This window comes from Littorina saxatilis, unplaced genomic scaffold (genome assembly GCF_037325665.1).
Source record: "Littorina saxatilis isolate snail1 unplaced genomic scaffold, US_GU_Lsax_2.0 scaffold_252, whole genome shotgun sequence".
Taxonomy (NCBI): Eukaryota; Metazoa; Mollusca; class Gastropoda; order Littorinimorpha; family Littorinidae; genus Littorina; species Littorina saxatilis.
Window position 1 is genome coordinate 135,666 of NW_027127093.1, and position 12,129 is coordinate 147,794.

Below are 12,129 nucleotides of genomic sequence, written 5' to 3' on the forward strand. Positions count from 1 at the left end.
AAGATTAGGGCAAAAGAAGTAAATGGGTTGTTTTTTTGTTGTTTTGTCAAACCCTATCTTTAAGCTGTTGATTTAAAAATGTAAGAAAAAAGAAAGAGGGAGAAGGGAAAAAAAAAAGAAAAAAGAGGAAACTGAGCTGAACATTAGGAATAAATTTATGTTATGATTATTTTTATTTATTTATTTATTTAAACATATTAGTTTACTGATAAAGTTTGTTGATTTAAAAAATGTACACATTTGACAGAGAAAAGAAAAGACCTATGAAGAAGGTTTGCTCCAAGCCACACACCAAAAAAAAAAAAAAAAAAAAAAAGGCAAAAAATAATTGTAGTAGCAAACCTGCATGCAGCTGAGGTTTAAAAAAAAAAAAAAAAAAAAAAAAGGAAGTTGAGTAGATGATAACACACACGAGGCAGGTCTTAGAATTAGTGTTTGAGCGTTCTAGTGTTCAAATCTGAATGCAATGTTTGGTAGTCATTGCAATCAATCAATCAATATGAGGCTTATATCGCGCGTATTCCGTGGGTACAGTTCTAAGCGCAGGGACTTATTTTTATTTTATTTTGCAATTTATATCGCGCACATATTTGAGGCGCAAGGATTTATTTATGCTGAGATGCTGAGATTATTTTTACACAATACATCACGCATTCACATCGGCCAGCAGATCGCAGCCATTTCGGCGCATATCCTACTTTTCACGACCTATTATTCCAAGTCACACGGGTATTTTGGTGGACATTTTTATCTGTGCCTATACAATTTTGCCAGGAAAGACCCTTTTGTCAATCGTGGGATCTTTAACGTGCACATGCACCCCAATGTAGTGTACACGAAGGGACCTCGGTTTTTCGTCTCATCCGAAAGACTAGCACTTGAACCCACCACCTAGGTTAGGAAAGGGGGGAGAAAATTGCTGACGCCCTGACCCAGGGTCGAACTCGCAACCTCTCGCTTCCGAGCGCAAGTGCGTTACCACTCGGCCACCCAGACAATTTAGAAACACATTGCAGACCGTGATATTCTCCAACACAGATTGTGTTTCAGTATTTCTGCAATGGGAAGCGCTTTAGCTCTGTATGGCACGACATAATTATGCATGCGTAGGCTAGACTGTGGGTTTGACTTCCTCAATCCAACTGTCTTAATCTGTGCTGACGAATGGGTATGTATGAAATTTAAATAAATAATGATGACGACCGGAAGTCCGGACTCCTAACAGGAGAGCTGGGTAAAGCAAACCGCTTGCTGTTTAAAATTAATTTAATTATTTGGAATAGTTTCGGAGCAGTTTTGAGCAAATCTTATCATGTGTTTCTAAATTACAGTACAGCGAATGTCCCTTGAACCTGTTAAAGTCCAAATCGTCAGAAAACATCCAAAATGACGCCTTCGGTATGTCACAATCCGATGGGAGGATTTTCACGTGTCCGGCTCTTTCAAGATTGAATCTCGAATTTTGTTAATGTTGTCTAGGGTATGATTATTTGGCGGCTGTTCGCTTTTATAGTTAGTGATATGCGTGGTTTCTTTTAACTTAATTGAACGATAGACAGACTCAAAAGTATCGACAGAAAGAATAAACACTGGAAGCAACTGGACGAACACAACTACAATGAGTGAAAAACGGCTTTAATTTTGGTTACTCATCTTCATGCATCGACGTACTCGGCACTACAGGTCAAGGATCAGGTGTGAGAGGTTTGATCTTGCCGAAATGAGCGACTGTAAGCTCTCGGAGTGTTTATACACGGCGTCGGTGATGAAGATGATGTCTTTAAAGTTTAATGTCTTGACGATGAGTTCAACGGTGATGATGATGTCCTTGATGATGTGACGAACGATGTTGAGGATGCTCTTGATGTCTTCGACGATGAAGTGAATGACGATGATGATGCCCTGGATATCTCGGCGATGGGGTGAACGGTGATATCAGTTCTTTAACACGGTTCCATCTCTCTCTCAGTTGGCGTCCGATTCATCTCCAGCTTGCATCTACACGAGCGTCTAACCAGCATCTAAACAGCATCTAAACAGCATCTAAACCTGTCGATCAAAGTGAAAACAACATGTTATCATCAGCTTTATGAGCCTAACATCTATCTAATCATTCTGACCGTTACTTACAACCAATGGAATTTTGGATTTCGTCCAACTGCTTCGCCTTTGAAACACACAAAACAGATGAACGTAGGGATGAAAATGTGCCGCTCTACTTCTGAAATGAAGAACGATATTATTACTTCCCTTTTTCCTACTTTAGCAGTTTCTTACCTGCATAATTCAGGTTTGTGATGAAAACATAACTCCCGAAAAAAAACTTGAATTGTTCTCCAAAATGGAACGAGAATCAACTGATCTTGGTGAATGGACTCAAAGTAAAACTCTACGCTACGAATATAGGCCTTCGCACGTGTCTCAAAACAATTCAATAAAACAACTCTTCCATACATCTTTTAACGCGAAGTACAAAAGACAAATATCTCAAGTCTTTATTGATAGAAATCATCGTATGAATTTGCAAATCTAATAATCTTTCATACGGTGTAGGCGTAGAGATCTATCATAACCATTTCCAACCTCGTGTTTTCCTCTGTGTCATTCTTCCTTTTTGACGTCACGCTTTTGACGTCATCTCTCTTTACGGCGTTCCGTCTCGCAAGGAAATGACTTAAGGGTGTCACCCATGGAAATAAAATCCAATGTTACTATAATGCGTAACACACGCCCTTGGAAAGGAAGATTTTATATAATCTATGAACATGCATAATAGTTACATTAATACTACATGTGTATAACATTCTACTAATTGTTTCCGTGGATCTATGATCAGAATTCCCTTCACAATCAGGTAGTATCTCTGAGTTGTGACGACCATTGCCATGGTCTCCCTCAGTTCATGGTAGCACGGCTGAGGTAGTCTGCTCCAATGTTGTCTTTGCCGGGAATGATCTTCACGGTGAAGACGTACGGTTGAAGTTGCAGTGCCCAGCGCATCAGTCTGGCATTGGTTGGTTTCATCCGCTGTAGATACTGAAGAGGTTGATGGTCCGTCTCCAGTATGAAATGTCTTCCGTAGAGATAACGCTCAAATTTCTGGATTCCCCAGACGGTCGCTAAGCATTCTTTCTCTACGGTGGCATATTTCTGTTCTGTCTCTGACAGCTTCTTGCTGGCATACGCGATCGGCTGCAGACCTTCTCCCTTGTCTTGAAGTAGAACAGCTCCCATTCCTTTGTCTGAAGCATCAGTTCTGAGGATGTATGGGAGTGTATGGTCTGGCATCTGGATGATCGGTTGTTCAGCTAGCTTGGCTTTCAGTGTGTCGAACGCCACCTGACAGGCAGGAGTCCACTTGACCTTTTCCGGTTCTTGCTTTTTGGTCTTGTCTGTCAGTGGTTCAGCGTTGTTCTTGATGACTTTATTTGCTTCTCTGAAATCATTGCAGAAACGCACTGCTTTGCCCTGTGCTTTCTTCACGATCACTATTGGAGCGTTGTAGGGTGAAGTGGCTGGTTCGATAACCTTCAAATCCAACATCTCCTTCACTTCACGTTCCACCACGTCCACTAACGCATGAGGTATGGGTCGTGGTTTCACGTACACAGGTCGATCATCAGTCATCTTGATGTTGCAGATTTCTAGAGTCGTAGCTTTTGGTACATCAGTCAACGATGCGCTGAATTCTGTACATGCGTCTCTGACTTCACGTTGTTGTCTTGCCGTCAATGTGTCAGCTACATGTACATCTTTCTCATTCTCGGTACGTTTTGTAGACGGAATGAGTATGCTGGGATCAGGTCCCATGTTGGCGAATATTTCGTCATCTTGTTCTTCTAGATCTTCAACGACTATCGCGCTCTGTTCCACCACTTCTTCTGGAAGTTTCTCTGGTTCAGCGATCATTTCTCGTTCATGGTACTCTCGCAAAAGGTTGATGTGATAGACACGAGTCTGGCGACCCACTTTGATCTTGTAATCAAATGAGTTGATCTTCTCCTCGATCACGTATGGTCCCTTCCATGCAAGTTCTAGCTTGTTGTGTTTCGTTGGCAGTAGAAGCAAAACTCTGGTGCCGACAATGAGTTCTCTCTTCTTCGTCTTCTTGTCGTAGAAGTGAGCTTGTCGTATTGCTGACTTGGCGAGATGGTCGCGGGCGATCTTGCACGTTTCTTCAATGCGATTTCGCAGATCAATAACATGTTCAGCCGTCGTGCGTATCTCGTCGTTGCTTTCTTCTTCCGTCCACAGTTGACGCAATACTTGCATTGGTCCACGCACTGTCCGCCCATACAGAAGTTCGAAAGGAGAAAATCCAAGCGAATCTTGGGGAACTTCTCGGTATGCGAACAGTAGTGCTGGCAAGTACTGGTCCCACTTGGTCGGTTGTTCAAAAGTCATCTTCTTGAGCATCGCTTTCAAAGTTCCATTGAAACGTTCTACAACACCATTGCATTGAGGATGCCAAGGTGAAGTTGTCAATCCCTTGATTGCGAGCAGTTGGTTGACTTGAGTCATCAACTCGCTGGTGAACTGCGCTCCGTTGTCGGTCAATACTTCTTCTGGAAGTCCCAATCTTGTCCAGAATGTCCATAGCGCGTCAGCCACGGTTTCTGCCTTTATGTCTTTGAGAGCAACAGCTTCAGGATATCTGGTCGCGAAATCCACCATCACTAGGATATACTGCTTCTTTGTCTCAGACATGGGTTTGATTGGTCCTACTATGTCAACGGCTACACGCTTGAACGGAGTTTCAATCAGAGGCATCTTTCCCAGAGGTACCTTCCTCGTCCGTCCTTTTGGCATAGTACGTTGGCACACGTCACAAGAACTGCAGTAGCGTTTGATGTCACCCACGATCCCCGGCCAAAAAAAATCTTGCCAAATCCGTTCTCTTGATTTCTTCTGTCCGAGATGGCCCGACATCGCCGTATCGTGTCCGGTGGACAATACCTTTGCTCGCATCTTGTGAGGTACTACTACTTGTCGGTGGTCCTTTCCTTGCTTGTCACTGTATTGGCGATATAACACGTCCTTGTCATAGATGAACTGAACTCGCCCTCGAGTTACATTCGTTCGTGCCAACACATGTAATTTCTCAAGGCTTTTGTCGTCTTGCTGTTCTCTCTTTAGATCAGCAACGGTGAAGATCTTTCCTTCCATAGGAAAACTGGGAATTGACGCATTCCCCTCCTCTTCACGTTTTTCTTGTCCTCGGGTAACGGCTGTTGCAGTGGTTTCAGGGATTACGGTCTCACGGACTGGATATACAGGTGTCTCGATTTTCTCCGATCCTACACCCATCGAGTTTCCAATCAACACAGGATGGACAGGATTCTCCATGACGCTAACTTCGGTTTCTCCCACGAAGTACGGCGTGTCCATGTAAACGTGTGCGACCGATAATTTCTCTTTCACTGATTTCTTCGCCAAAGACGTTTCTTTTGTGCGCGTAGTAATCTTGCTAGCTGGTACTAGTTTGGAATCAACAATCGTAGAGGTGCTTCCGGTGTCGCGGAAAGCAGTGACTACCTGGCCTTCAACTACGATTTGGGACAGTTTGGTGAATTTCTTGTGAACACATTTGTCGCACAGTTGATCATGTGTCGCATTCCCCTCGACGTCATTCTCGTCTTGAAATGCGGCACTGGCTGATTCATCTTTCGGAGGCTGGCGACAATCCTTCTTGAAATGGCCCAATTTTCCACATCTGAAACATTTGACGCTGGTTCTGCTTTTATTTCCTTCGTCCTTGTCCTTGTTTGTGGAATTCGTCCCGTGTGCTGCCTTGTGTCCTCTCTCTTCAGGTTTCTTCCCATGTCTACGGCTTTCTTTGGGTCGGTTTTCTTCGTAGAGATTTACGGTGTCGATCACGTCATCAATGCTGTTTGGTTTTCTATCCTTCACGTACGTGACGAGTTCAGTAGGCATGCTTTCATACACTTGTTCCGTCAGTATGAGGTCTTTGAAATCATCGAAACTTTCTCCGATATTGGACATTTCAACCCAGCGATCGAGGAACAAGGAAATCTGAGTAATGAACTCTTTGTACGAGTCAGCGTTTTCTTTCCGTGTGTTTCTGAATCTTTGTCTGTATGTTTCCGCGGTAATCTGAAATCTTTCCAGCAAAGTCTTTCGGAGCAATGCGTAGTCGCGTGCATCAGCGACTTTCATCTTGGTGTAAGCAGTGCGTGCTTTACCTTTTAGCAGTGCGGACAAACGTACAGACCAAGTGTTAGGGTCCCAGTGTGATGCTTCAGCATGACGTTCAAATTGCAGAAGGAACGCTTCTACATCGTCTTTGTCTTCGAGGAATGGTAACTTCGGTTGGTAGTTATCGGTATCGCGAGGTCTATGATTTCTGTGATTGTTATTGTTCTGATTTCCTTCTTCTTCATCGCCTCCGCGATCGCGTGAGTTTGTTGCGCGAGCTAATTCGACCTGAATCCTCAACTCCTCGAGTCGAGTTTGTTGCTCGCGTTCTTCTCTTTCACGTTCAACACGGTCGGCACGTTCACGTTCACGTTCAGCGTCGGCACGTTCACGTTCACGTTCAGCGTCGGCACGTTCACGTTCACGTTCAGCGTCGGCGCGTTTACGTTCAGCATCGGCAATTTCCGCACGTTCAGCACGTTCACGTGCACGCTCCGCACGTTCACCATTCTCACGCTCACATTCCAGAACAAAATCACGCAACTCAGATCCCTCCAAACCAAGTAACTTCCCTTTATCCATCAAAATCCTCGTCGCTTCCAGGGCTGCATCCACTGAAGTATCCATCTTACCTGTCTGGCTTTCTACGTCAGTCTCACCACACGCCTTCACTCCAAATTTGAGGACGTGCGAAGTTTCTATATCGGGTACTGTGCATGGAATTTATCTCATCACAGACTATCTCGAACCTACTTCGCATTTATGGAAAAAATCAGTTATTACAAACTGTAACTGAACAATGTTACTGTCAACTCGTAACCATTCGTTCTGTGACCTAGAGTGGTCAATACAACTGCGGCTCGACTCCCAGTATTATCACTCTAGTCTATCACCATACGTAATCCAACGTATATAAAGATCCCACGGTTTCTATCTAGAAAATTTCTTAGAACTAATTGAAGTAGCTAATTTCAACACTAAGAAAGTATCCGCGATCTTCAATATTATGAATAGTTTATTAGCTAGATACTCAGACTCTGTCCATTGAATCTGTCACCACAAATAGTCAAATGACTTTTCCCATGTGCGTGAACGTAAATAAACTAGTTCAAAATGTTTTTGCGAAATATCTCCATTTCGACTTCCTTTTTGTTTCGTTGGTTCTACTTAGAAAGGAATTTGAGCCGTTCCCCAACAGAATGTTGCCAACTAATCCTACCTGCTAGAACTAGATCTACAGGTAGATGAAAGTGATCTAACTTTCACTTTCCAGTTTTGTTTTTTTCCTCGAGAGTTACGTTTTGTTTTTACCTTCAGTAAGGTTGTGTTATTTAGTTTACCTTCATTAAGGATGTGATCTACAGTGAGTTTTTACCCATACTACACTATAGTTTTCCTTTAAATAAATACACAAATAAACCATATACTAATTACTTAACTAATGAATGATCAATGAATACACACAAACCACACAAGACAATTTCTTCACATGTATCTAAACGAAATAGCCTATCCCGGACGAGGCAACCAATATGTCACAATCCGATGGGAGGATTTTCACGTGTCCGGCTCTTTCAAGATTGAATCTCGAATTTTGTTAATGTTGTCTAGGGTATGATTATTTGGCGGCTGTTCGCTTTTATAGTTAGTGATATGCGTGGTTTCTTTTAACTTAATTGAACGATAGACAGACTCAAAAGTATCGACAGAAAGAATAAACACTGGAAGCAACTGGACGAACACAACTACAATGAGTGAAAAACGGCTTTAATTTTGGTTACTCATCTTCATGCATCGACGTACTCGGCACTACAGGTCAAGGATCAGGTGTGAGAGGTTTGATCTTGCCGAAATGAGCGACTGTAAGCTCTCGGAGTGTTTATACACGGCGTCGGTGATGAAGATGATGTCTTTAAAGTTTAATGTCTTGACGATGAGTTCAACGGTGATGATGATGTCCTTGATGATGTGACGAACGATGTTGAGGATGCCCTTGATGTCTTCGACGATGAGGTGAATGACGATGATGATGCCCTGGATATCTCGGCGATGGGGTGAACGGTGATATCAGTTCTTTAACACGGTTCCATCTCTCTCTCAGTTGGCGTCCGATTCATCTCCAGCTTGCATCTACACGAGCGTCTAACCAGCATCTAAACAGCATCTAAACAGCATCTAAACCTGTCGATCAAAGTGAAAACAACATGTTATCATCAGCTTTATGAGCCTAACATCTATCTAATCATTCTGACCGTTACTTACAACCAATGGAATTTTGGATTTCGTCCAACTGCTTCGCCTTTGAAACACACAAAACAGATGAACGTAGGGATGAAAATGTGCCGCTCTACTTCTGAAATGAAGAACGATATTATTACTTCCCTTTTTCCTACTTTAGCAGTTTCTTACCTGCATAATTCAGGTTTGTGATGAAAACATAACTCCCGAAAAAAAACTTGAATTGTTCTCCAAAATGGAACGAGAATCAACTGATCTTGGTGAATGGACTCAAAGTAAAACTCTACGCTACGAATATAGGCCTTCGCACGTGTCTCAAAACAATTCAATAAAACAACTCTTCCATACATCTTTTAACGCGAAGTACAAAAGACAAATATCTCAAGTCTTTATTGATAGAAATCATCGTATGAATTTGCAAATCTAATAATCTTTCATACGGTGTAGGCGTAGAGATCTATCATAACCATTTCCAACCTCGTGTTTTCCTCTGTGTCATTCTTCCTTTTTGACGTCACGCTTTTGACGTCATCTCTCTTTACGGCGTTCCGTCTCGCAAGGAAATGACTTAAGGGTGTCACCCATGGAAATAAAATCCAATGTTACTATAATGCGTAACACGGTATACAATTGTTTTTTACAGATGCAGAAAACGTGGCTTACGGAAAACAAGCGAACATCAGTTCCCGATACTCATATAATGGGATCCCAACGGGACCAGCCTGTGCAGCGGTTAACGGCAGGACTGACCCCGTCATGAAATATGTTAATCAGGTCGGAACTAACTGTGTGCACACTAATGACAACAACCCATGGTGGCAGGTGGACCTGGGGCAGAGCTACACCGTCACCGAAATCATCTTCTACAGTCGGGAGAGAGGTAAGTTAATTACACTTAAATGCAATTGGTTTAATTCAACTTGAGTTAAATTAAACTGTTAAACTGGTCAGAAACACATATGTATTTCAAGATCTGACTTTCTACTGCTCAAGAATGTGTTTCTTGGATTTGAGAAATATTTGGGTATGACGTCACATGTTCTTAACCACGTCTATCACCAAAAAAGACGTTGTTTGATGGCATGATATTCACTTTCAACCGCTGACACGGTGCCACAAACTAAACCATTAATTAGTTTGACATCAGAAATTTGTCAAACAGCTACCTGTGTAGTTTGCTGGATCTCAAAACTTTTAGATTCAACTAAAAAAAACACCATTATTGAGCATGTGTTCTGACAGCATTTTCACATTTGATATTGCTGCCTGATTTGGACATATGCCTCTAAAACAAGTTGGCACATCCTCTTTTTTGGGGTGTTTAGCATACATACATCAGCACGCGCACACACTTTTAAGAGTAGAACAACTTCGCAACAACACTCGATCAACTATAGTAGAACAGTAGTAGCAAAAATACCGCGATTTGTATAAATAAAACAATAAAAACACTTTTACAGTAAACGATTTTTGCTAATTTTGCAACCTACTCAAATTAGTCCCAAAATATTTCAACTACAAACTCCGGAGAAGTTTACTGATGATATATGGCAGCTGTTCATCGTCTGAAACCACTTACTATTACCATACATTCTGCTGCTTATGCACCTTCCTGTGTAGTTTTCTGGATTTCAGTACCTGTAGATAAACAAATAAAATAACCCACTAAGAAGCTGGTGTTCTGGTAGCATTTTCAAATTTGACATTCCTGCCTGGTTTGGAAATCTGCCTCTAAAAAAAGTTGGCACCATTTATTTTTGTCAACACGAAGACCAAATCGAAGGAAGAAGGTAAAATCAGCTTGTTGATATTACCAGCAGTTGTATTTTCAATGTAGAAATAGGATCTAATTTTTTGACGAGAAAAGTATCAATACCGACGGGTTGCGGGAACATGTGTCCGTGAACCTATCTTTTTTTTCATTTCGCAATTAAAATTGAGGAGAAATGACGAAGTTTATAACAATAATATAATATGTATTTCAGGAGACCTCGAGAAGATTGAGGGCGGAAGAGGGAGGGGGGAGGGGGGAAAGAGGAACAGCAATACCCGATCGAAACTATTTTGGAAAAGCAGCAGCCAACAACATTCTGGTTAGAACAGTTTCTTCAGTTATCACTCACTCTGCGACGAACTAAACGGACTCTCAGTCCGGAAAATGTGTCATATCTCTACGTTCTGTACGGACGTTTCAGTCGTCTGGGAAGTAGAACACCTTTTCCCTGGTGTATTATCCAGGAACTTATGTTCCTAGGACTCAAAGTCTAGTCCGCCGGACTTTCAAACAACCAGACTCTTCATCCCTTCACACCGGAAATAACTCTGTCAGTAAAAGCCCCTTTACATAGGCCAAGCTCTTTGCAACATCCGGAGCAGGTTCCACAATTCCAATCGGCTTTATCCTGTGATCGGGACGAACAACTAACTCTATCATGTGTGCTATGCAGCGTGCGCTAAATATGATTTCGTTCGTAAATATAAACATCGGAGCCACACATCGCCACAGATGGCTTGTTGATCATTGGAAGTGTACATAAGCGCGCATGTTTTTTTCCCTCCTAAACTAAAGTGACCATGCACAAGCCAAACCCACGTGACCTCGATCAAAACACGTTCCGAGCGATCACAACGTGCAAGCGATCTTGCATTTCCGCAACAAATTGTGAACTCCAATGAAGTCGATCGTGAACGCTGATTTTTGAAAGAAACGTGTATCATACATATACATACTGAGCGTGCGCTGCATAACATACAAAACAGTGTTAGTTGTCCGTCCCGATCTCAGGATAAAGCCGATCGGATGGTTTGAACAGTTTGGCCGAGGTAAAGAGGCTCTTACTCTTGCAGGCCGCTGCAAATCGATTCGGTCAACGTGCTTCCCAAAACCCTCGCTAGAGATTGGCTCCTCCAATATTTGTCCGAGTTTTGCAAGAACGGGTCACTCTTCCACAACAAACACAAACCCGACGGAGTTATTTAAAAAAAAATTCGTCCATTTACGTTCGTTGTGATCGTCTTCCGTCGATTCAACGACTTGAAATGATACTAATTGCAAACGGATATATGAGCGATCTTCCACGCAGGGTCAATTGTGCTTTTCCTTCAGAATGTGTGTAAGCGGAGATGAAATAGAAACAAGTCGCATGAAGCAAAATTAATACATTTAGCCAATCTGTCAAAATTACAGAATGATACTGAACGCACTGCATTCCCAGAAGACAATTTGCGGATACCCCGCGACCGAGATTGAAAGCGCTGAAACAGTATGATTCACGTGGAAAACGTAGCTGATCGCTCGAAGTGACAAGCCAGCATAGCGCAGTGGCGTACAGCAGCTGCTCTTCTTCATAGGAATGCGCATTTGTCTTTATTCTGTTTAACTTTCTCAGCTTCTTTTTAAACAAAGCAACATATCTGGGTTTTTTAATCAGGAAATGATACAGAATAAGGTGAAATGCTGTATCGGTTCTTAATATTTCATCTTTTATTATATTCTTTTAATGTTCAATGGACAAACTCATGCATCATTTGTTAGGCTTCCAATCTGAACTGCAATCCCACAGTCCGGGCTTCGTCAAAGATTTCTTGACCAAAATGTCAATAAATTAAAAAAAATGACGCCACAACAGAACGACCTCAATTTTTGACAAAAAGAGCCGGATATAACGTCATCACAACATGTATTAAACAAGTCGCGTAAGGCGAAAATACAACATTTAGTCAAGTAGCTGTCGA

General features: G+C 42.1%; 1 protein-coding gene across 1 annotated transcript; it reads right to left on the reverse strand.

Moving 5' to 3' along the window:
* Nucleotides 1–1,618: 1,618 nt before the first annotated feature.
* Nucleotides 1,619–9,018, reverse strand: LOC138955560 (uncharacterized). The gene has a single exon (XM_070327144.1). The coding sequence runs from the start codon at nt 6,781–6,783 to the stop codon at nt 2,896–2,898; it is 3,888 nt and encodes a 1,295-aa protein (XP_070183245.1). The 5' UTR covers nt 6,784–9,018; the 3' UTR covers nt 1,619–2,895.
* Nucleotides 9,019–12,129: the final 3,111 nt, after the last annotated feature.

Bases quoted from the DNA above. Each gene is read 5' to 3' on its own strand.
- LOC138955560 (XM_070327144.1), bottom strand. From the start codon at position 6,783: ATGGATACTTCAGTGGATGCAGCCCTGGAAGCGACGAGGATTTTGATG.